General features: G+C 37.2%; 1 protein-coding gene across 4 annotated transcripts in view; it reads right to left on the bottom strand.

The window, feature by feature from the left end:
- Positions 1-26,728, bottom strand: part of SPOP (speckle type BTB/POZ protein) — a 62,361-nt gene that overhangs the window by 9,200 nt on the left and 26,433 nt on the right. For 2 of the 4 annotated variants that reach the window (XM_074343026.1, XM_010949267.3), the window contains exons 2-6: positions 10,090-10,233; positions 9,347-9,468; positions 7,289-7,440; positions 7,041-7,168; positions 434-611 (exon numbers count right to left, since the gene is read on the bottom strand). In XM_074343026.1, the coding sequence (XP_074199127.1) occupies positions 434-611; positions 7,041-7,168; positions 7,289-7,440; positions 9,347-9,468; positions 10,090-10,167 (658 nt within the window). In that variant the 5' untranslated portion in view covers positions 10,168-10,233. Of the gene's footprint in view, positions 1-433; positions 612-7,040; positions 7,169-7,288; positions 7,441-9,346; positions 9,469-10,089; positions 10,234-20,759; positions 20,806-26,728 lie in introns of those variants that run through there. The other 2 variants (XM_010949259.3, XM_045512260.2) reach the window with 2 other exon arrangements.

Here is a 26,728-nt window from a genome sequence, read left to right as displayed (position 1 = left end):
CAATCTTCTAATACATTTGTATGGAAAAGAGGGCTAAGACCTCCAGCGCTGGGGACCTGGCTACGTGATGGTTTAGTCCTGAGTCCGGAATCCTCTCCATTACATTCTAAGTCCCTGTCTAGGGGCTGTTAACCTGCTCTTAATCAGGGTTTTAAATTCTGATCTCTAGGTGCAAAGGCATTAAATACATGTCATCATCCACTCCTTGAAAGTGGTGGTCTAAGTCCACTATAGACAGAAAAAACAGAAGTACCACTTTTATGGAGTGTAGAATTTTTGGTTATGATAACTAATATCACTACAATATAAAAATGTTTAGTTGTAGTTTTTCTGTACTAGTTCAAAAAGCTGAAGTTAATTCAAAAGGTGATTATGCACCCACTGTTTTTCCTTGTTTAACCAAAACTAAAGCTCCCCAGGAATAAATACCAACCTGCTAAGATGGCTTTGTGAGCCTGGAATTCCTGGCCAGCAACACACAAACAACAGTCTGTGAACCGGGAATTCTCCCACAGTCCTCCTAACTCATCTGCCAACCGGCACTCAGGAACCTTCACCATATTCATGGTGTTCTGGCCAGAAATGTTGACGGAATCTTGCACCACACTCACCTGTGAAAGACAAGAAAACACAATCCAAAGCTCTTGTTACCAGGATTTTTCTTCCCAGCAGGAGGAGAGATGACTTTTACCTTGTTGTTACAATACATTCAGATACTGATGTTAGTCATATTCTCTTGAAACCACCTCCACAAATCAAGGCTTTATCCTCCGGATCAAGTAATTTCCAAATTATCACAATCACACTTATTCTACACCATCTCAGGACAATGAGGAGAGCGCCCCACAAATCTCCTTCTCCTCCAAACTTCTAATAAGCTCTGCCTCCTCTGCCCTGAAAACCTAGGCCAAACCACCAGAGGGAAAAAACAGACAGAAACAAATATTAAGCCTCAAGTATTCACCTTATGAATATGCCTTAAGCAAAAAGTTATTTACAAAGAACTCCTATAGAAACTACCACTTAAATTAAACTCTCTAGAGAAAAGAATCTAATAAGGCTAAAAGCACTTCACTTATTTCAGTTAAGTCTGGAACATAAGAATAAAATGCAGCTTCTATAGGTCCTGGTGAATATTTGGCACGTCCTCACAAGTGCTAGTTTAATGAACAGGACTGGGCTTGGAAGATCTTGGCTAGTGGTTACTGGGTGGGTATCTCACACACTTACATCCTTACTCAGTCATTTGTGACAATGACATACAAGACGACTGGCTCCAGCTAGACATGTACTTATTACAGCTTTGGAACAGAATGATTACAAAGGGTTTAGAGTGGAATTCAACTTGCCACTTGGCTTCAAGCAGCAGCATGTTTTAGCTGGTTGAATTAACTGTTTGATCTAGATAAAAACCCAGGTAACTTTTGGGTGGGTTAGTGAAACTGAGATGAATATGCTAGGATATGAAATAAAAGCGTTTATAAACCATACAACATTATAAAATAAATGTAAGTCACCAGACTGAAGAAAAGACCCAACAGATCAGTCTTCTGCTTAACAACCCTTGCTGTTTCCTCTCCTACATCATATTAGGTTGAAGCATTAAAATCAAAGCAGAATTCACAAACCTTGAGAATCAGCTCCCTATTCTTGCTGTTCCCATGAGTTAGATGAAGAAGATAGCTTAGGAACATCCTAAATGACCCAAATCTCTTTTAACCTTCAAGATGCAAGTCATCCCTTAAATGCAGTCATAAACCCAGAGGGAAAGTTAAAGCCCCATCCAAATGACCTGCAGCCTCTTCTGCGTAGGAGTCAGATATTTACTATCAGGTCAAGAAGTTTATTCATTTGTTTAAAACTAGCTGTTACGGTCTTGAGCAATGAAGCAGCCAAGTTAATCAATTATCAATGTGCTTAGCATCAGTAGCACATTTATCAGAGCCAGAGTATAACATTATTTTAATAGCTCAGGACCCAACACAAACCACCCCACAGAGACTGTCCTGTGTAGATCTCTAATTTGGTTCAGTCACTTTCTTATATTAACACCCTCACTTCTTTGATATAATATTAATATCGAAAGTAGAAGGTGCCTATTTCCAGCTGTAGCTTCAAAATATTGCAGATTTAAAAAAAAAAAAAAAACAACAACCAAGGAAAAGACCAATTAAACCCAACATCCTCATAGGGAAAGGCAGGAACCTCTTGGGATGGCCAATGAAGGGAATGGAGAAAGCTTTTGGCACTGGGTTCCTAAGCTTGAATTAAACCAGGTTGACAGGAGCCCAAAGTCATTAACACTTGATGACAATTAACTAAATGAGGTAAAATGAACTGGCGAGAGCTAAGCTAAAATTCAAACAGTTGTTACTAGTGAACCCTGTGCTAGTTATATGTGCACTTGGTAATAAGTGAGGCCCAAAGACTGTGACTCTTCTCACTGGGGCAATTCCTCTCTCTAGGCACAGACAGGAACACAGCGGGAAGGAGAATGTACCTTTACTGTCTGAGCCAGGCTTGTTCTGCAGATATATGGATGCCTGCTCTGAATGTCTGGCACCTCTTACCACCATTAAATACGCTTAATTAAAAATAAATTTTAAATGGCATTCACAAATGAGTCTTCAGAGCCCAAACTTTTAACTTAGAAAGGGATTGTTTTCCTCTGCAAATGATGATGCTAAGACGATACCATTTTGAGAAAAACTAAAGATTTTTTTAATGCCTATCAAGTTGACTATAGAGACTCATTCAGAATTGCAGCTGTGAAGATGATGTGACTGTGACATTTATGTCGTCTTGGAAATGACTGCATGAAAATGTCTCAGGAAGGCAGTACAACCCTCTAAATTTCAAGTTGTAAAACGGCCTCACTTTTAAACTCAATTCCTTTTCTTAAAAAATTTCATAAAAGACATAAAATTTCATAAAAGATTGTGCCATTTCTTGTATATTTTGTCTAAACATAAAAAGTCAAGGTAAGACCAATGGAAATATATTTGTAAATTCTATATAATTAAAACAATCAAGAAAAGATAAACAGACTGTATACAGATTGTCTATGGCAGCAGCACTATTTCTAATCAAGAGACTAGCAACAATCTAAACGTCCATCAGCAAGGGAATGAATAAACTGATCAACTGTTGTTGAATATATGTATGTATATGCATGACTGGGACACTGTGCTGTACACCAGAAATTGACACATTGTAACTGACTGTACTTCAGTAATTAAAAAAACAAAAACAAAAACCTGTTGTGTAAATATACAACAGACCATCATCACACAGCACTAAAATTCAGTGAACTATAGTTACATCCATAATATAAATTTTAGAAACATAAGGTGAAAACAGCATGTCCTGGATGACTACATTCATTTTCACACCATTTTCATAAAGCTCAAAAACAAGCAAACCTAAACAATATACTGTTCAGTCACACAGATAATAAATAAGGGAATGATAACAAACAATTCAAAAAAGCTATTTATTATCATCCTGAGTAAGGAGACATTAGCTCTAAGGGATAGGGGACAAGCATATACAGGTCAGTTCAAAGTTACTGGTGATGCTGGGCTAGGTGGTAGGTTTACTACATTATCGTGTTTTATAACCTATAATGATGTTACATATTAAACCACCCTTTCTGTAGGTCAGGAACAATCAAACATTAGCATTTTCATACAGTTCAACTAAGATATCCAAATAATCCATTAATAAAGTGATAAAAAATTAACAGACACACATATTTAAAATTTGGCAAAAATACATATATTCCCAGGCTATGAAGGGATATTCCATGTTTGATAAGGAAAGAGATGTTTTAAGAGTTAACTAGTGTCTAGGTAGTTCATATTTGGTATTTCATATTTGAACTTTAAGGGCAGCATTACAAAGAGGCACTGGAATCTACTACCTGTCAGAGGCATATGCGTTGAAGGTGAAATGCACACATCTTCACTGCTAACTGCTACTTGTTTTCAATATAAATAAACGGAGAGAAGATCAATAGAAGCTGAAACATTTCAAGCAGATTTTCTGTGGTCCAAATTATTAAAGAGAACGTGAGAAGTATAAAGCTTTCATGAGCCTCTGTTTCATTACCGAAGTAAACTCTCTGTTAAGAAAACTTGGTAGAGCCCATGCTTCCTTGGGTGAATGGCATTCAGCTCCACTCAGGGTAGCACAGCAGACTAGAGATGGAAAACGGAGAGCTGGCATGGCCCTGACACTAATCTGCTGCACAATGTTAGGGAAAATTACCTGACCTCTCTAGGCACTGCTTCTCTCCCCCGTAACGTGAAATGAAGAGAAGAGAACCAACCTAGCTCAAAGGATTGTGCTAAGAGACAATTCAGGGAATGCTTTGAAAGTGCCTCCAAATATGTTAACTAAGGAATATCAACCTGGAGGACTCGCCACATTTCCTAGCAGACAAAAAGATCACTGAGAATTGAAAATGGTGTATTAACAAGACCACCCATTTGGCATTTGTCAGAGTTTGTGATCTAAACATACCACTTAAATAAAGCCCTAACGCACAAATGTGTAAGTCTCAGTTCTTTACCTTAGGATTCCCTCTTGTGGCCTCTGGGAACAGCAAAACAAAAACACCCCAAACCTACAAAACAACTGTACTTATTACATCAGGACAGGACAGAAGTGCCCAAGCTGAAGGCTGAGTAAGGAATAGAACAGTGGAGTACTCATAACCTAAACTTGTATGTGGATATCAACTTCATAAAAGCCTCTAAATTATAAGAAAATGCTAACTAAACCAGTAATGAATCAAATACAAATATAAACAAAATAAACTTGTTTATAAATAGCCCGTCGGATAGGAGGGATCAAAGGTCAAAGGGATAGAATTTGCACTAAAGAATGCTCTAGTTTTGAAAAGTGCTAAGAACTTAGAAGAGCTGCAGACATTTTAAAAACCCACATATCCAACACCCCCCCCCCCCACGCAACTGTCTTGCGATGCTGAATGCTACTAAGTCCACAGAGAGTCTTGGAACAGAAACGAGTCTCACTAGGCACAAGCCCAAGAATGAGAAGCAACACTCAGCACCTGTGGCCAACAGAGAAGTGTGAGAGGAACAGATGGCACACCTGGTCCGATGGTAAGAAACCGATGGCATCAGCAGAACCCAGCAGACGTTTCCCTGTTCAACATCTCCTCATTTCCAAAGTGTCATCTCACTTCCCTTCTAAGTCACTAAGGCATTTCTAAACTTAACCACAGGATTTCTCCTAAGAGAATTTCATATGGGGAAGCGAAGGGAGACAGTGCCTCGGACTTAACCACAGGATAAGAGGTTGCCAAGTGAGGGCAGGCCAATTGGTTTCCAAATCAAGAATGTCAACACAAGGGTTGGGGCAGATGGAATGGATTTGGAGGTGGGGGGAAGCATATAAGAAAAGTCTGGACCCAGTGCAGACCTGAAAATGCTGCAAAAAGTCTACGGTATTGCCTAAACCATCAAATGCATTATTTAGAGGCGATTTCGCCTCCTTTAGAGAATAGTTCAAAGACTGGCTTTCGTTTCCAACAGAAACTAGAATTCTATTTAAAAATTTTTTCTGAAATATAGGATCTCTAAGAAGGGTGAATATTAAACTGATGGCTTGTTTATATAACATCTAACCTCACACAAAACCACCTGTTTTCATTTCTTCACTTGAGCAACTGAGTGTGATCTGTATCTACTTGGATTTATGTAGAATTCAAATTCCAAGTCCATTAGATAAAAAAACAACTGCAACCTTTTATGTATTTTATAGACATTATCACCCTAGTATTTCCTTCTTTTACTTAGCAATTAAAAAAGAGAGAAGGTAGCTATTATGCAAACTATATGTTATGTATTCAGTGTGATAGTTTAATAAAACTAGACCTCCCAAGTTTCCGAATCACCAGCAACTATCCTGTGGAAATGTTCAACGAGCTGTGACTTGGAAAAGAAGCCAGCTACTGCTTGCCAGGCCTCTTCCACAAAAGGGCAAGATTCCTAAGGGGCAGCTTCCCTGCTGTCTAGATGGTGACATGCCTTTGGAACTGTTATTGAGTTAACTTGTTAACTCACGATGCACCCCTATTATTTGACAGAGGACACTGGCAGTTGGGGAACTTGCCTGCACCCTCCCCATGAAAGCACAGCAGTCATTCTCATCAAGTCATGCTGCTCAGGAAGTGGCTCCTTGACCACGCAATGTATAGGAACACCAACATCCTGGCTGACTGGAGGTTTTACTCATTTCTTACAATGTGAGCTTATGAGTAGTTATAAGTGTACTGATAACAGCATGAAATGACTAATTAGTATATACTTACTAAAGAAACTACTTTCTAACTCACTCTCAGTTTGGGAATTTTACTGCAAGGCTTCTCCTATAAACCTGAAAAAGGCTCTTTAGGGAGCCTCTCACTGGGGAGAGAAGGACTCTCCTGACAGATAACTCTCTTAGCTAGCAATGAATTAGAGAGCTTTACATAACCTTCGGTCTAGAAAAAATGTTTCTCACCCTCCTATTTCACAATTACTCCAGCAAGACAAACTGGAGACACTCAACGCCTAGTAACAGTCATCCAGTTCAAAGAGCAGAAAAGGAAAGTGATCTATCAAACACACATGGACTTCAAACTCAAGGAGGAGCCAGAAAGCTTAAGGAACAAAAATACATATCTAGCTGCTGACCAGTCTCCTCAGCTTAAAGTAACAGTCCTTCTAAATGCTTTCTGAAAAGATTTCTGCAATGAAAAAGCCAGAAGCCTGATCAAAACAACTAAAACATCACACATAACCAGGACAATGCACAATCTTTGCTTTTAAGAGCAACAAGTGGAAAGCTGAGATGTCCAACAACCCTGAAATCATGAGACAGTTTTCAATCAGGCACATAAATAACATTCATGCAGCAGCACTCCACTTGGGGATCTTTCTCACTCTCTGTCCTTGATACCAAACAATTAAGTCTACGGATACCATCAGGTCTAGGAACTGCCACTTGCACAGCAGGGTAAAAGGACTCACCTCACAGAAGAGGGTAAGCTTGTCATCAGGGAGAAGCCCGTTGGCCTCGTCTAAGAGAAAATCTCTACGGATGAATTTCTTGAATCCCCAGTCTTTGCCTTGCACAAACCTATATGCCCGTTGACTCTCTGGGGTTAAAAAAAAACAGTTATATTTAGGGTTACTCAAAAAACCAGATCAAATTTACAACGTGTCAATGTATAAAGTTGCTAGATGTGAAAATAGAGTCAAACAAAGATAGCATTTACCCATAGCTTTGGTTTCTTCTCCCTTGGCATTCAGGATAGAGAATTTGAACTTTGCTCGAACTTCACTCTTTGGACAGCTGACCAGTAACAGGTAAAGTGACAGGTAATCTTTGCTTTCTTCATCTAGCCCTTTTGGGTTTACCCGCAAACACCTACCCAAAACAGGGGAAAAAATGTCGAAAGCATCCATGTTTGTAGGCTTGAGAAGTGACAGGTGGGAACTAGAACATCAGCATCAAGAGAGGGAGATGTTTACGAAAAACAAAAACCCAGGCCCCATACCAGGAGATTCTGATTCAGTAAATGACTACTCTGGAAATCACAGTTCTAGAGCAAACCGAGGCACCTTTTAAAGAGTAAACAACAAAAAGGGTTATCCTAGAATCTGACAACACATCCCTTGTATCTCTGCCTCTTTCCTCATAATCTCCCAAATCACTCTTTTTCCCCCTAAAATACTTTACCATTCAGCCTAGACTCAGTCTACTCTAATCCTCAGTCTCAGGAAAGGCAGCCCCTTATTTTGCTAGGACTGTAGCAGAAGGAAAAAAAAGTCAATGAGCCTTTCAATACCACTTGGGGAGAGAAAAAGAGTTCTAGAGAAATATGTGAACAGTAAATAATCTTTTATAGATATGTTATCAATCTGGCAATAATATACTAAGATTAAAATAAAGGAGGCAGTATGGAGGAAGCAGAGACAAAAGTAAACCCCCATTACACAGGGTAGAGTTCCAAGCTAGACTTCTAAATAGAGGCAGAGATGCCAATCTGTTACCAATGGATCAAAACAAAATTCAGACAGAATAGGTTCAACTGAGTTAAGTTGTAAATGTCATTAGCTGAACTGCATGTGATTCAGACACTGCTTCTACCACATATAATACATAGGCTGTATGTATCCTTAGGCCTTGACAGTGTTACGGCACCTCTCTCAAACAGGTGGCCCAATTCAGTGCTTCTTTAGGAAGTGCATATGCCACATACCTCACTGTATGTTGTGCTGAAGATATGGATTTAAAAACAATGCCTAAGAATAAGCCTCCTCTCAGAACCTAGTGGTACACTGCTTAATGTACGTGGCCAAGAAATACTAAATGACTGGAGAATTGCTAAACTCTTCAGTGGGTCATCAAAGGTCAAAAACAGTGGTTCACAGACACACATTCTGGTCTTTGCAGTGAGCACATGGTTGTATTCTTAACTGCCTGCTCTCCTCAGGAGATCACATGGTTTGGATGGGGTTGACACCTACTACCAGATCCTATTCCCCTTGCCACAGGGATCAACTGAGGGAACCTATACCTAAACCAATCAGGGCATGTATGACATACTCTTGGCCACACAATTAGTTCAAAGAAAGTTCAGACACTTTTGTTGGATGGTAGTGGGTTATGCCCATTGCTATTGACAGTCATTCTTCAATCACAAGAGAAGCTAGACTTGAGATGTCAAACAGTGTGGAAAGCCGAGCAGAGCACAGACAGATGGGGTCCTCAATCTAACCACTGGACTACTGGATCAAATTCTCTCCAAACCTAGCCACACCCTGGGCGCTCCAGTTACATAAGTAAATAAATCTCCTTCATTGTTTAAAAACAGATAACCTAAAAGTCAAGAGATTTTTACATTAAAATCTAGATTTCTTGCTTTTCTTGAAAAATGAGAAAATCTGGCAATGGTTAGCATTTATTTACACATAGCTAAAGTCAGCTGGAGCTGAGCAGACACCACATCTTTTAGAAGGATGCTCACTAGTTCCATTTTGCCAAGTGGTCAACACTCACACCAGGTGTGGGTATTATTTACAACACTGGCCCTCTTCACTTGTTTACATTACCCTACAGCCATTTGAGTTTGCTGATCCCTGATATACTCATCAAATTCAACAAATATGCAGTAAGTTTATCTATTACGTATCAGACACTGAGGAGTACATTAAGAACAAAACAAAGTCCCTGCCATCAATGAGCTTACATTCTAGTCAGTCTCCTGGGAAACCAAGAACAACAGGCAACTTTCAGAAAAATGTTTAGAGCTAGATGTTTTCTTCCTCACCATTTCAGTTTATCATTGGCTCCTGACGAAAAGGTTGAACTTTTAATGACTTCACCCATTTCCTCCCGGCAAAAGCTAAAGTTATTGATGGTCCACATGTAGGAGAATTTCACTACCTTGATCTGTTGATAGAAAACCAGGAAGCAATTAAATAGGAAGTGGGGAACCTGGAAAACAGGCTGGAGTTCAGAAAATCCCTCCCTCTCTCTGCATGATCTCACAGGGAGACAGCACTACTTGGCCAGCATGAAGGCCCAGCCTTTTCTGTCCTTCATCCACATTTTAAGAAATCTCACAGTGACCAACTGATTTTATAACTTTTCTCAACTTCTGAGCAACACTGGATGAAAAGTGAGAAAACATGGACAAGGTTGGCAAAGCAGATGACTAAGCCATACCTAAAATGAATCTCTGTTCAGAGTAATGTTTGATGATTTAGATGTTGATGCCACAGCCTAGGGTTGGAAATCTCAGACTTGGTTTCCCCTGGAGTTTCCCAGCAGAGGAACACACTTCCAACAAGGGGGATGTAGGTGGATCTAGTTTCAAAGACTCCCCCCTTTCAACCTCTAGTGAAAAACAGCAGCCGAGGGCACTCAGATTCTTTGTGGATACCCAAGGAATGGAAAGCTGACTAGTACTTTATCTCTTTGTCAAGCATATCCCAGAGAAAGAAGGAAACCCAGTGTAGAAAAGAAATCTGATTCCTTTCATCTACCAAAATCCTCCCAGGATACACCTACCTGTGTGTAGCACCAACTCTCAGCTACAGGGCCACTCGACATTTCTGCCGGAGGTGGAGGACTTGGAACCCTTGACATCGCCAGTTTGAAGGTTAAACAAGATTTCCAAAGTCAGGGGACAAAGACTTCTGTTCTCTCTTCACCCTGGTTGACCCAAGAAGCAAGAGGATTTTATTAGATTAATGGTATACTATCCTGCTACTTCCATTTGACCTTCCAGAGACTGGAAACTGTCTCCAGCATGGAATGCTCTACTCTTATCATTCAAATGGCTCCTCAGTATTCAATGTTCACCTCAGAGTGGATAACCTAACCTAAAGCTGTTTCCTCCTCACAATATCACCCTATTTTAATCTGCATAATACTAGTTAATATTATCTTACCAAGTGAATTTACTCAAAGGGTACTTAAAGTAAATCCATGAAAAGGCTTCCTAAAGAGGAGACAGCATGGTGAATATCACATACGACTTCACCACTGGCTTCTTTCCTTGGGGTACAAATACTTCACTCCGAAAGGCAAATGACCTTGTTACCTTTCCAACTACTGTCTCATCTTCTCCTACACTTCAGTGCAAACTTATTATTAAGAGTAGTCTTCTATTCCTCAACCCACTGGTAGCTGCTCTCTGGAAGGGCAACACTTACCCCTTTCTTAGATGTAGCATTAAAGATCTCTCCCCATTTACACTTCGTCAGTATCTGATTTTCCAGATTCTTCGCCTTGCTTTCTCTGTTTTCTGATCATTCCTCAATCTCTTTTACTGGATTCTCTTCTTTCATTGTTGTTCCCATGGTTTAATCTTCAATCATTTTCTCAATCTACATTCTCTTTTGCGGTAATTTTATCCACAATAGCATCAAATTTCTGCTGCTATACACGTTCCCCAAATCTCTAACTTTGACTTCTCTCATAAGCCTCAGACCATTTTCAAATAACTGCTATACATCTCAACAGGGTGTCCCAGTAGCAAATCAAATCCAACTCAAAATTCTCCCCTCCAAGGCCTTTCTAAGCATAAAAGCCATTCAAAATATTGGTGAATTTGGTTACAACTTTTAAGTACCATGAACAAAGTAAGAAACAAACTGAAAAAAAAAAAAAGCATGCAATGTATGGCAGAGATAATTTTATTAATACATGAATTGACATATAAATTGTTTCTATAAAATAAATAAGAAAAAGGTGAACTACCCTATAAAAATATTAGTCATAAATAAGGAAATAAAATAGCTCTAAAACATTTTACACCTGCGAGACGAGCAAGAAAAAAAATCAACCATACCATTATGTGGATGTAGGAACTCCATATACTGCTGGTAAGACTGTAAGTTAGTAAGTATATTTTGGATAGGAGTTTGCCACATCTAATAAAGTTGAACATATGTATACGCAAGACTCAGTAATCCTACTTGTAACTACACATGCACTAGAACAGCAGTTCTCAAACTTCAGGTGCAGCAGGATCACCTGTTAAACAGACTGCTGGGGCCCCAGAGTTTTTGATTCAGAGGTTTGGAATGGGCCCCCAAATTTGCATTTCTAACAAGTTCCCAGGTGACTCTGATGTGCTGGTCCTGGAACATTTTGAAACCATTGCCCTAGAAAAACTACATGGGCACAAGCAGACACAGGCAAGGTCGTTCAATGTGGCATTGTTACAAACAAAAAATGCCATTAGGAGGGAAATAGGTAACTAAATTGGGTTATTTCCATATAATGAAAAACATTTCAGGATTTAAAATTAATGAACTAGATCTACAGCACCAAGGAGATGAGATCAAACACAATGCTAATGAAAAAAAAGTTTTGGAATGTCATGTGCAGTACATCATTTACGTAAATTTAAGGTTTATATATTATTTACAGATAAATGCATAGAGTACTAAGTGAAAAAAATCACTGACAAGCTATGTATCAGATTCATGACCGGAGAGCAAGAAAGAATAAAGCTGGGAAAAGAACATGAGACATTTCAAGTTGACCTCATATTTGTTTTAAAATTAGGATGACCTGAAGCCAGTATGACAATATAAATATCTATTAGTTTGAAATGACAACTATGTTAGTGTATACTATCCTTTGTACTGTTCTACTTTATTTTTAAAATATATTTTACTAATTGTAGGAAAAGTGTAAGGATGTACTTATTCCATTCTATCACACATTGTCTGGTTTATAGTATACAAGGGAGAAATTCTTTCCTGAACACCTGGTTTGCTTTCAGCTATGGACAGACAATATGAATCTTGTAATTGATCATGTTGCCCTCTCTGCTTGGCTACTTGGAGGCAAATCTGTGACCCAACTCTTGAAACTATAGGCTCATATACTCATTCTATATGCAAATATTCTATACAGACTCATATGATCATTCTATTATGGTTTTATTATTTTCTTAACATTGTTATTCACTGTTTTAATTCCCTCAATTGTTTATTTTACTTTTTGATATGTTAAGTATTTCTGGGAAGTGCCTCAAATCCTTTGTAGAAAGAGGTAAAAATAAATAAAAACAACAACAAAAATCACTCAACTCACACATTCACTGGCCACTTAAGTCATAAGCATGGAGGAAGATTAAGGATATAGTTGCACCCTCACAGAGTAATACCATGGGTATTACCAGAGCCCCCATTGGTTTTAAACATTACCCTACATGCATTTATAATTAAAGCATCCCGTGCAATCACAGATGAAGTTAACAATCTTATAAATATGATGTGCTATTTCACTTAAGCTAGCAAACTAAGCACTGTAACAGCATTTAGGCCTCCCTGGTTTGTGCAATTCAGGATTCCACGATAATATCAAGAAAAGAGCCCTGTGACTGAGGTGGGCTTGCATTTGATGGAAAACACATTCTCACAGAACTGTTTATTTGTCTAGTAGTGAGTAAATGTAGCTTAGGCAGTTTTACAAATCCCAGTTACCATTACTGCCAGGAGGCGCCAGAATGAAATTTCAAAATTCCTAATTAAAACTTCCTTTTGGGCAGGTTGGCAATGAAGATGTAAATTTTGCATGTTAGTTAGGAGCATAAAACTTGACTCTGCAGGTGTGAGGTGCAGGCTCAGCTCTACACTGATCGATCTTAAAATACTAATTTGAGTTTATTTTGAAGTTTAAAAAAATACTTCAAATTTACCCCACAATTAACAATTTAAGAATTCTCTAGGCCTAAGATATAACTTTGGTCTTAGTCATTCTCCCCTATCTTTTTTGCTTCTTACTTATTTTGTAGCCAAGTCTTTTTTTTTTTTTTTTAATAGTATCACCCACCTTTCAATTTTTTAAAAATGTCCAACCCAGCAGCCAGTAGAACTGGAGAATCAGCTTTAGACTCTGAGGAGCTCTAACCACACAACCTGCTGAGAGGGAAATTGAGTAGGATAGCACAAGTCTAATTAATTTCACTCATAGCAGGCACCATGGGCAAAGTGTTCATCAGCAAGGTAGCCTGGTGTTACATGAACTCTCCAGCACTTCATGCGAAATGCCACAGATGCCCAGCAGAAAAACAATTTCAGAAAAGAAGAGGTCTATTTTAGGGTCATGACTTGAGAACTTTGTAGGAGACAAGTAGCACCAAAATATACTGTTCCTGGCTTCAAACAAGATCATCCAAATTCTCTAATGAGAAATTTATTTTCCAAAGCTTAGCAAACTTCCCAGTCTGCTGACAACTGTGAGGCTGAACATATCTGTTACATACCACCATTTATTTCCCTAGTCACTCTTTTAAACCCTGACCTGTGAGGCTATATCTCCTCTGAGTCACACCAAGAAATATACTTCAAAGTATATGTCAACTGTAATACTGCTCAATTTCCAGCGAAGATAGTAGTATCAGTTATCAACTAATAGTAATCTCTAACAGAAAGCTTCACAGTAGATACTATGGGACCATGAAGCTGTTAATCATTTCTGACAAGAGATTCAAGTCCATCAATATGATTTCTAAGTAGAATATTAAACTTTGGAAAATAGACAGAAGTAAGAAAGAGAATGTACTAATACTGCCATGATGCAAAGATAATGCTTCCAATTGAAGCTACAGAATGTACTTCTTTTCTACCTTATTTTACACTTAGGAACACTTCCATTGACTCCAGTAGACTTTAAGGAGCTTCAACTATTCTTCCTTGTACTCCCTTACCACCTAGCACAGGCTGCCTAGAACAGGGCATTCAGCAAAAATACTTTGATGACTGAAACATTTATCCAGTTGCATTCAAGTGCTAAATGTATTAGATTTGCAAATGTAATGAAAATCATTCATTTGTTCTTTTGGATGAGTTACACACAAAGCCCAAAACTCCTAGCCTGGCACTCTCAAGTATCAGCTCTGGTAAAAGTGAATTTTTCATCCAGTTATCAAGTATATCTTCATTCTACAAGGGGAGAAAGACTGGTTATTACTTCTTTCATTCTGAAAACATAAATCAGTAATTTGAACTAACCTCTTACATAATCAAGATACTTTCAGGATAGAAGATGAATTCCCTGTATAATAGAGAGAAATGTCCCGATATTTTAAACTGCTGTATATGCAGACAGGCTAGAACACTCTCTGGAAAGGGTCATATAGACAGCTTGTGCATTTCTTTAATCTTTCTTTTATTCCTTATAAGCATTCCTCCATCTTTAATCTAATCTGTTCATACAGAGAATTAAAATAAAAAATCAACAACTGACACAGTCATATCACATATATGATATCAACAAGTCAGCCTTATATCCATCAAGTCTTTAAATTACAGGATAAAACTGTGGACATATCACATTGAACCATGAAATTGTCTTGTAGGCCAAAGACAGTCGAAAATAGGCAATTTATGTGGTTTAACATAGTACACACACATATACGAGCTATGGCTGGGAACATGGCTTCTTGCCAAAGAATGGTTTGCTAGGGACTTTTTAAAAGCCTATAACATTTTTTTCTCTTGGTTTAAAGCCTTGTACAGTTTCCAAGTAAGGAAAAATCCCAATGTTGTAACTATTTTAAACCTGAGAGACGTCTGCATTTTCCAAAACAGGAGATGCCAAAAAGGCTGTTGACAAAAGACAAAAAAAAAAAAAAAAAAAAAAAAAAACCTATAGAAAGACTTAGGTATATCCACTTCTGAGAAACTTCCGTGACTTCAAAAGAGCGTTTGTATTTCTCCTGTTACAGTGTCCTTAATCATATACAGCCCAAGAGGTAACAACTTATTTCTCATTATCCCAAGGACAGATTATTACAGGTCATACTGACTTCCTCTGTTGCTAGGTTTGAATGACTTTTGAATATTTGTTATGGGTAAATTTTTTGCAGTTCCAGTCTAACAAAACACTAAGTGTATTTTTTTTTTTTTTAATTTAGAGACACTTCTGAAAATGAAACTAAGGGCAATCAAGAGCAACCTCAATGAGCAAAGGAAAGATTGGGGTATCTCATGTCCCTTGTCAGGTTCATGTTTGGTAAAATTTACAAGCTAAAGATGACTGCTTTTTTAAAAAATTGAGATATAACTGACATGTAACACTGTTATTTTTTTTTAAAAATTCTTTAACAGAGGAATTTAGAATTGAGTGAATCTAAAGATTAAGAAGAACAAAATCAACAGCCAAACAGAAAAATAGGCAAAGGACAGTCAATGGTTTACAGACATAGAAGTAGTAATTGTTCTTAAATATGTGAAAACAAGTTCAACTCTCATTCATAATAAGACAAATGCAAATTAAACCACATATTAATTCATCCAGTGAATTGGCAAAGATTAAAATGTTTGATAACACTTACCTAGGGTAAGGAGAACATTTCTGATTAGAGTATAAATTGTTATAAACTCCATGAAGGGAAATGCATATCAGAATGAATAAGAAATGCATACACCCTTTGAGCCAACAATTCCACGTCTAGAAATTTACCCTATGGATACATTTAATATGACAAATATAAGAGGTTTTCACTGTGGCACTATTTGTAATCAGGAAAAAACAATGGAAATAACCTAAAAGTCCATCAACAGAGTAAATTATGGTACAGACAATAATAAGAATCTATAAAAAAGGAAAGTGGAAGAGGCAAAAATATTTATTTCTATGTATATGTGCATGTCTAAAATATCTCTGTAAAGTTACACAAGACTCTAGGGACACTGGTTACTTCCAAGGAAGGAAACCGGGTACTTGGGTGGGAAAGAGAATTTCCATTGTGTTCCCTTTTGTACTTACTGAATTTTGAACCACATGAATATATTACCTTTTCAAATAATAAGTTAAAATATTTTAAAAGGAATTAGCAGCCTTCACAATTAATTTTTCTAAGTTATGAGATGGCTTATAAATCAGACCCCTATGAGAAGCCAGACAGGAATTCTTCAGTGGCTTCTACTGCTATCCAAATAAAATCAACTTTTGTCATGACTGCCAAAGAAAGCCTCAGTGCACCTCACTGACCTCATCTAACACCCTGCTCAATCACCACGTGTTAGTCACTCAGCCTTTAATTCTATCTGTTAAACACATCAGGCTCTTTCCTCAGCCTGGAAAGCTCCTTTTTCTCTCAGATATTTTCATAGCTGGCTCCTTCTTGTCATTTAGGTGTCCTATCAAGTGTAATTTCCTCAGAGAGGTCCTCCCTGACCACCTGATCTGAAGTAGTCTCCACTTTTAGCCTGACTCTTTTATCTCATTACTCTATTTTAATTTCTTTTTTATCACCACTAGTGAAATTATCTTGTTTTTATATTTTCACTTGTCTACTGTCTTCCCCACTAGAAGTTAAGCACAATGGGAAAACAGCATCCCCCTGTGCCTAAAATGGCATCATAATAGGCACTCAGTAAATATTTGTTCAATGAAATTGCTGTTGACTAACCAGACTCACTGTCTTTGGGGATCGTATTTTTCCTTTAATGAGCTCCAGTTAAAAGGTTAAAGTTTGGGAGTTGCTGAATGAATAACAGCTATAGGAAATTCAGGCATATTTTCAAAACAATAAAATATTTTAAAAAGAGAACTATCAGTTCATCTCCAATTTTAAAGAACTCATTTAATACATTCCAAAACTACATTCCTTTTTTGATTTAAAGAAAAAAAAAATCCAAGAAAAGCTGGGAGAAAAGAGAAACCTACAGGGCTAAATGGGAAGTTCCTGAACCCACAAGACAACAGTAATACAAGCACATCCTGGAAGTACCATTAGAGAGGCTAGACCTCTAAGTTATTTCAAGTCGAATGCTATATAATAAAATTCTCATACATTGATAAAAATGAGGCAGATCCTTAGCATTTACTTAGATTTGACCTATAATTTTCATATTTGACACAAGGTTTGATTCCCTTAAAATTGACACGTAGAGAAAAGATAATTAACATTAAATAGATACACATGTAAACATGTGTACAGATACAGATATAGAGACAGAGAGACAGACATACCTTTAAAACATGTCTAGACACATAACCAAGTTTTTTCTATACCAAGCGAAGATGTAGAACAAATTTTCTGCCATAGCTGAATGTTTATCTAATTAAGAGTTCAATTGTTCCTACTACTGTTGTATGTAAGGAAAACTTAGAAGAAACTACTACATAAAAGGAAAACTCAGAAACAAGTACAGTATTACATATGCACATCAGTACCTTTAAGATTTTCCCAGTTTACAGATTTCTTAGGCAGCACAGACTCTGAAATGATTGTAAGGATTAGATACGCTTTTGTACATAAAAAGGCTATTTTTTCCTCCTCCTCAATCTAAGTGTTATAACAGAGTTTTATAGAAATAGGCTGGCTAGTAAGCCAAAGTCAAAATGCAGATGAACAAGAAGGCACATGAAAGAATCTCAAGTTGTGGAAAGTAGAGGAATAAACAACAGAATGCTCCCACTGACTCCCAAAACTCAGCGTGTGCTGGCTGTTGACAGCCTTACTGCCCTTCTCTATAGGTTATAAATAACTTCAAAGTGTCCTTGTCCCCAGGGAGACCTTAGCAGCCAGCTCAAAGGTTAAAATATGGAATAGTTCTCATTCTGGATGGAACTTTTCTAATTAACAACAACAAAATACCAAAGAGCAGAAAAACTCCATGCCAATTTAAGTTAAGGGCTAGGGCATCATTCCCTCCCCCTAAAAACTAGCCATTATGTAAGAGTTGTTGATATGGACATATTAGCATAATTCTCTACCCCCAAAATATATCCAGGAAGAACACACTCTGCTCCAAACGTAGTCTGTCCTGGAAAAGGGTAGGTGTCACTCAACAGCCTTGAAGGACTAAATCTCCTTAGACCTTAAAAAGACTTATTGAGCTTTTGTTTTGCTTCTCAATTTAGGCACAAATGACATAACATCGAAGGAAAAAATTCCTGTCTCCACTTGGATGAAAGATCCTGCAGAATAAACCATGGCTGCAACAAGCACAGCTCTCACAAGGTCTGGGTTATTTTCATCAGGTGATGGGCTGCTGTTGTTAATTACTAATCCCCTGCTAGGAAAAAAATAAATCAACCAAACAAAGAAACAACCAAACTCCTCCAACCGCTTTAAAAAAAAAAAAAGGCAGATAGGGTTCATCAGGTTAAGCTTCTCCACACATCACTTTCAAAATCCATCATTGGGGGAAGTCTCAAATGGAACGACATGAATCCAAATCAGCAAACAAACCTGATTATAAAGGGGCTATTTCACTTCAAAGTGGATCTCAGTTCCAAAGGAAAACACCTTCAGAAATGAAGTTAGATAGGCAGAACCAAAAAATCAGCAACTTCTCTCTTTTCACAAATTATAATAATGTGTTGACTCCACTGAATGGCTTGAGCAAAAATCTCTAGGGCCACAAAGAGCAAACTTAGGAAAGATGAAGATTTTAGCACATCCCACATGTTATCAAAGATTTCTCCTCTAGGGTGAGAAAATTTATTCTAAAACAAGAGCTGGAACAGAATTTTAAAAAAGAAGAAGGAAGAGGAGGAGGAAGAGGGGAAAAAACCTTATGGCTACGAAGATCCTATTTATTATATAATTATATTCCCAAAGCTGTTTTGAGATTTGAGAGGTTATAGTTTTTCACCTTCTCCCCTCAACTACAACTATGAAGAATCTTATAAAATCTGAACAGTAAACAGATGAAAAGCTTGGCCATAATACAATTTAAGCATGTCCAATTTGCAAGGAATTCAAAAACAGAAGAGTCATTTCATGAAACAAATAGGGAGAAGTTGCATAACCCCACAGGGTCCTCTGGCCTTTACAGGAGCCAAACTCAGCACACAGTTCTCTTTGGTCATCGATGCTTTAGTCAAATCATGTAAAAATATTTCTTGTTTATACAATCTGGCTACAGAAAGGGCCAGAAAATGTATCAAAGAAGAAATTTTAAATTGGCCTTAGGGTATACAAGTTGGAATAAGTTCATTAACTTAGAAGCTGAAAAGACCCACCTCCTCCAGGGGATTTGGCCCACAACAAGGGTAGCCAATTCTCTTCGGCATTAACTACCATGTACTATCTAGCAGCACGTAGAATTCAGTGTTCTCTGGAGACACCTTTTGAGAGACACCTAGACTTCCCGCTAACTATGAAAGAGAGATCAAGGCACATGTATGCTTTAATCTTCTCCTTTAGGTATGGTGTAGAGAAATCTGATGACTGTTTACATGGACCCATATTCCTTACCTAGAAACCACCTGCAGAAAATAAATTCTCCCTTCTTTTAAAATTATTAAAAATAAGCTAATTTCTATGTTAATATTAAGGTTCCAACTATACTAAATGGAACAAAGGATGGGCCGGAAGTTCTTAGTTTTAAGTGTTCATTCCAAAATTCATGACGCAAGGAAAAAGTAAAACCACACAGGCAGACAAAACAGGGGAAAGTTAGCCAAGAATGTCTGTCTTAACACAACTTCCTGGCTCCTCATGATTTGTGTCAGGATATAAAAGATTAAAATGCAATAACACCTGTTTTACCCAATAAAACTGTGTAAAAACATACATAAGCATTTGAGGCAAGAATCTCATACCACAAAGCAAAACTTCTAAGATGCTAGACAGAATGATAGAAAGATTTACCTAAGTTACCCATAGACAGATGAGCTCAAGGTACATACACAAAGGTAATCTACTCAGAATCAAACTTCTTTTATATAAAGTAAAATGAAGCCCAGGAGTTGCTTTAAGGCATCTCCTTCAATAAACTATAATTTTGATTTCCCTGATTTCTAGGGAGAAAAATAATCTTACTCTAATCTAAGGTCTCCAGATCATGCATTAACAACCACTGCTTAAAATTTAAATCTCAACAACTTTTCTCCTCTCCTTCATTAGTGGAAAGCCTTATCCTATGTACAGTAGCCACCAGAGAAGATCTGAATAAATAATTATGGTCTGCTCCAGGACAGAATATTTAGAATAAAACCTGTTTTGAAATCATTTATGAAGAATGTTTCTTTAACACTGACTGTAATGCTCATTACTTTAAAAAAATTTGAAAAAACAACTTATATGCTTACCTTATAAGACTTCTAACTTTACATACTATTTGCACTGAAACGGAACAGTAGATTGCACTCAAGATGTGCATTTTTTAAAGTCATGGTAAATATTTCTATGCATTTCATTCCACTTCCGTCCTTATGATCTTAAACTATGTTTAAAATAAAACTATGTAAAAACTCACCAAGTCAGTAGGAAGACTCTAATTTGTCTTGTCTAACAGGAAATCTCTGTTGGAAATAGAGATGGTGAATCAGACTTAACTAGATTCTGAATCTCATACAAATCGTTACTTACTTTGGCCATTTCTGAAAAAGGGAAAATCTTACTAAAGCAGGTGATACATTTACTAGGATTTACTAGTCAAAATTACCATTCTTATATCTCATGTCTAGTTCTGGGTGCTCTATTTTTTAGTCATCTCTCAAAAAGACTGTATTTAGAAATTAAAGTCAGAAAAATTCAAGCTAATTCCTCTAATTAACTGACCTATGAGTACAGCAAAAATGAAATAAGTGGCCTGCCCTGTATCAACATTTACAAGAGGGGAGTGATCACTTTTGCCAGCTAATTCACAAAATGTTGAAAGAATTACTATAAAAATTTTATGTAAAATACCCTTTATAAAAAGTGCTCTGTGGATCAGTTACACCAAAGCAAGACACATTTAAACAAAGCCATGTATCCTATGGTTTTAATAAACAGCTGCTGCACTGAGATTGCTGTTGAAAACTGGTGAGATATTTTAGCTACCACCACCACCCTAAATAATCTACCGTAACCTACAAAGCGACTCAAAACAGAAAAGGGACAGGAGTGGTTGCATAGCTTCTAGGAGCATAACCTAGGCAGAAAACTGGTGCTATCTTCCCCTCTGTGGAAAAATGAGTTAAGCTTTTCCTGAAATTGTAAATGCTATCTTTAACTGGTACACTGGTTCTCTTATTTTGGTTAACCAAGTCTAGTTACTATCAGTAATGGAATGAGCCCTCGCCAAAAACTGTACTACAACCACCGACTCTAAAACAGGACAAAGTCTTGATCAGAAGACTTAGAGTGACAAGAGTCAGGTTGAATTCATTTAACAAATATTTACTGAACAGCAACTGTGTTTAAGGTTTTGGTATCTCGGTTAATTTGTTAGAATGAACACTTGTAGACCTAGTGGATTGGCAAAATTTAAAGAGTCTGACAATACTGATAAGGACTGGGAGGAACAGGGACACTTTCATACTGTCGGTAGGAGGACAAATTAGTACAGCCACTTTGGAAAACAGTTTATCATCTAATGAAGGTAAAGATCCAGCAATTTCACCCCCAAATATGGCCCAGGGAAACTCCTGCCCACATCCATTAGCACATAAACGAGAACATTCAGAGCAGCACTGCTCCTAACAGCCAAAAACATCATCGACAGTAGAATGGATGCACAAACTGTGGTATACTCATGATAGGATGCTACATGGCAACAAAATTAAACTACAGTCCTATTAACACAGATGAACTTTACAAACATATGGTTAGGTTCTGAAAGAAGACATAAAAGAACACATACAGTATCATTCCATTTAATGTATATAAAATACAAAAAAAGACAAAAGTTAGTTATATTAGTGTGCAATGAATCCTAGGTGGTAAAACCACAAAGGAAAGGAAACAATGATCAGAAATGTCAGATTAGTGATACCTCTGAGCTACAGTGTGGGTCAAGATCTAGAAGAGACAGCCAACACAGCATGCTGTTTCTGGGTGCTGGCAATGATACATTTCTAGGTCTCAGTGGTGGTTATCAAAGTACTTGCTTTTTATAATTAATCTTTAAACTATATAGGTATGTTTTGTGTATCTTTCTATAGGTTATATTTCATAATAAAAATGCATTAAAATAATACCACAATAAAATGCATATAATATCCAGTGAAATAACCCAACAGAGGATGTGTGTATGTGTATGTATGTATCTCCTCCAGCGCCTAAGGAAGAATACAGTGTCCTGCACAGAATGCACTGCTGGTTTTTCTTCCAAGACAATTCAGGATGAGAACTCAGTAATAAAGCAGAGCCACCCAGGAATAAATACCTATAGATAGGCTTTCTTATTATACTTCCTTTCTCTGAATTTAAATGCAATACCTAAGATGTGTATTTCCGGGAAGTTTTCAGTGCTGACACAAATGTTTAAATCTATGTATGACTATTCACCAGGAACCATTTGTTAATACTCAAATTACTATTAGAAGCAAACAAAAGCTCCTGAAAAAGCAAAGCCAAAATACAAGTATTTTGGGGTATTACCTTTTTAGTTTAATCATAGCCTCTGATGGAACCTCCAATGATTTTCCATCTCACTCAGAGTAAAAGCCAAAGTCCTTACAATAACTGAAAAGGCCCTGAACAATCTGGACCTCATTACCTCTCTCGCTCTCATCTCCAATTAGGTTCTCCTGAGCTCACCATGTGCCAGCCACACTGCCCTTCTTTGCTGTTGTTCCTCAGGCAGAACAGGCTCATTCCTGCCTCAGGGCTCGCACTCACCCTTTTCCCTACCGGGGTAACTCTCCCCCGGATACTCTCTTGGCGCACTCCCTCCTGCTGCTGGGCTCTCCCTAACAGTCATCATCTCTGTGAGGCCTTTCCTGACACCCTTAAACATGTCATCCTCTCCCGCCATAGCCACAAACCTATTCCTCCTTCATTACTTCATTTTTTTCTATAGTACATAAAGTCATCGACCATACTTTATTTGAAATATAAGCAGGCAGATTCTTGTCTGTTTTGTTGCTAGACCCAGACAGTGTCTGCCACACGGAAGGCCAGAAATAAATACCTATTTAATAAATGATTGAATTAATCTCCTTTTGGATTTCTGTCCTTGAAAGATTAGACAATAATTCTACACAATTGAAAAACACAAGGTTTCCCTTCTCTGACATCAAATTTATTAACAAAGTTTGTTTACTAACAAGTTTCAGATTTATGCTCTTATTAGTAATGAGTCACAGGTAAGACTTATAAAAATTGGTACAAAATAAATTATCTTTCCCCCTAACAAATGTGCAGTGCCTGTTTTAATGATGACAATGCTGGGAGAGCCCAGAGAGACATTCCAGAGAGACAAGAACTCTCCTGTAGTGCTCATGCGAGTATGCCATGACCACTGGGAGAATGACCCGACAAGATGCAGCAGGGAGACTGACTGACTGCTTCCTTTAGCTATACTTATCATTATTTTAAAGTTTTTAAGAATAAGCATGTTTTACTTTAAAGTCAGGTAAATGGGTGTTTTAAATAAAGAATTATGCAAACAAAATATAATTTTAAGAAAGTTCTTTATATTATACTCTGACTCCCACAGAAACAATAAAGTCTTCTGGTACAAATCCAGATGAAATATCCCAAGAAGGTAACTACAGTTAGAAGAAAAAATTATTTTTGACTTAGGAATTAACATTTTTTATAGCAGAGTTTCCAGAGTGGAAGGGAAAACAAAACTCCATGGTATTAGTGTTCTATATAAGAACATAATTTTATTCTAAAGGAAGATTTAAAATAGGAACATTTCTCCACAGCATAAAACATGGGCTTGATGTGATAAAGAGCAGGTAATGAACTCCATTCAAACTTAGTGATTACAACGCAAGGAAGATAATTCACTGAACAAACCTGCCTACCAGGTGATCTGACAGGTACTTCTGAGCAAACAGATAGAGCTTATACTTTTGGTGGACAATTCACCTACGTTAAAGCCAGAATAAGCCTATATCCAAAGTCTGGTTACTTGCCAACCACAATAACTTGTGATCTGAACTATAACCTAAGACAAACAAATCTGAGAGAAAATATACAAGCATATGATATTCTACAGTTATATTTATTACCAAGATTTCCATTTTAAGGTCTTATCAATTGTTTTTAAAAATACTTAGAACATAAATTCTTAAAGATAGTTGATACACTCAAGAAAGGACGTTCTACTCAGACACTTCAGCAGGTGGGTGTATTATTAGAGAAGAGTAACAGTTTTCCTTTTTAACACTTCAGCATTCCAAGTGCTCAAAGCTCTGAATAGGATCCACCTTTAAAGGGGAAAAAAAATATCCCTGGAACATAAAACTTAAAAATACACTCAACCTCACAATAATGACTAAAGTATAGTGGATTAAAGATTCCAGAAAAAAAATCATAAATGAAAACCATTGGTCATTGAAACATATGGTCCTTGAACAAAATTTATGTGCAATAATTCTAATCTAAGGTAAAGGCCTATACTTTTAAAATGTTTAATTTGGCTAAAAATGCTGCAAGAAATTCTTTTATAAATATCAGCTGTTTGGATCATGCTGAATTTATAAGGTAATACAAGAACTGCATGAACTGGATTGGTCACTAAATACTAATCTTACATTTAATGGGAGGAAGTATTCTAGGAGTTAAAAAGTAATAAAAGGGGGAGGGTATAGCTCAGTGGCAGAACACATGTTTAGCATGCACAAGGTCCTGGGTTCAATCCCCAGTACCTCCATATAAACAAACAAACAAACAAAAAACCAAATTATCTCCCTTCCCCTCTCCCTGAAAAAAGTAATAGAAGATAACTTATAAGGAAGAAAGGAAAAAGGTGAGTAGTTACTGACGTTTATAAAAAACAGCTATTGAATATGAGACAATAAAAATATAAAATACTAAACACAAAGGTTGCCAAATTTATCAGAGCCCAAAAAAGAATCCACTAGAAAAGAAAATTTCAGAGCCTCTGACCTTAGTAAAAGAAAACTGGCGTTCCAAGTTATGCAAGGTTTTCCTCAGCCCTCCCTCTCCCTCAAATGATGATTGTGAATACCAAAGTAGTGAACCAAATGGGAGAATTCAAATAAGATATTTAGGACAAAATCAAACCACCAAAGCAAAAACAAGGAATAAGAAGGAGGAGGAGTAAACTATAAGGGATATCTGTAAGGTGGCTGGTCACTGAAGTTTTGTCTGTAATGGCAAAAAAAAGGGGAACAATGTAAATATCCATCAAAGGAATTTGGGAAGACTGAAATATTTATACAGAGAAATAAAAAATAAAACAGCTAAAATGACGGACCTAGATCTATGTGTATCCAAATGGACAGATCCTGAAAAATGAAAATGAATGAAAAAAGTGACTGCCATAGAATTTATTTAATATATCCATACTCACACTCTGCACTGGATGCACACTAAATTCACAGCAGTAGGGTGTCTCTGGGGAGCGGAGGTGGGAAAAAGAACTGAGAAAGTGAATGGAGAGGACTTCAGCTAAAAGTGTCACAATCTCTACTTTTTGTTTGGCTTTCTTTCTTTCTTTCTTTTTTTTAAATTGTCAAAAACCTGAATTCAGAGGGAAAAGTACACTAGAAAAGCTCGAAAAGACATAAGAGCAACATTTTAAATACAATAATGTAGCCTGAATTAAACCAAAAAAAGCCAATGAAATCAGTCCAGATCTTCTCAGTAACAAAAAATCTAGCTCTTGGTGAAATATTTTCCCCAGTTGATGGGTGCTTAGCACAGGGGTTACTTAAGCAGAAGGAGTAAAGAGACAGACTTTGTATACTTCAGTAAGAAAGCACATTTTAAATAAAAATAATTCTTGTAACCCAGCTTATCTTCAGGGAGACTATAAATCCTCGAAAGGAACCATGTTTCCACAGAGCACCTTCTCTTTCTGCACCACCATCCACCTTCTAACCTCCCGAAAACTTGTCCTCCATCTTTCCCTAATTTTACTCATTCCCCTCCAAGGACCTCTTCAATCACCTCAAATTATAGTACCTAACTCAAAGACAGGGTTCTTTTTTGGAACTCAAGTCCAAAAAACTTGAGACTTGGAAACAATTTAAACGCTTTTTCTCCTCTTTCAAATCTGTTTTTCCTCCCTCTTGCTTTACATTTTCCAACCCCAACCTGTTTTTTCCCTCCCATTTTCTTGCTGACAACTGCTAGCAAGCCTCTGGCATGTTTACACTTTTCCTTTCTTAAGGGAAAGATACTCCAAGTAAGCCAAACAAAATCTCACTCCAAGGCCCAAAGATCAAATAAAAGGAAAAAAACTTTAAAGTAAAAAATACTAACCATATTTTGCTGCTTTTCATTTTGGCATTATGGCTAGGAATAAAGTTCTAACTA

The sequence above is a fragment of the Camelus bactrianus genome, chromosome 16 (genome assembly GCF_048773025.1).
Source record: "Camelus bactrianus isolate YW-2024 breed Bactrian camel chromosome 16, ASM4877302v1, whole genome shotgun sequence".
In the NCBI taxonomy this organism is placed as follows: Eukaryota; Metazoa; Chordata; class Mammalia; order Artiodactyla; family Camelidae; genus Camelus; species Camelus bactrianus.
This window is presented reverse-complemented; position numbering and strand designations above follow the sequence as displayed.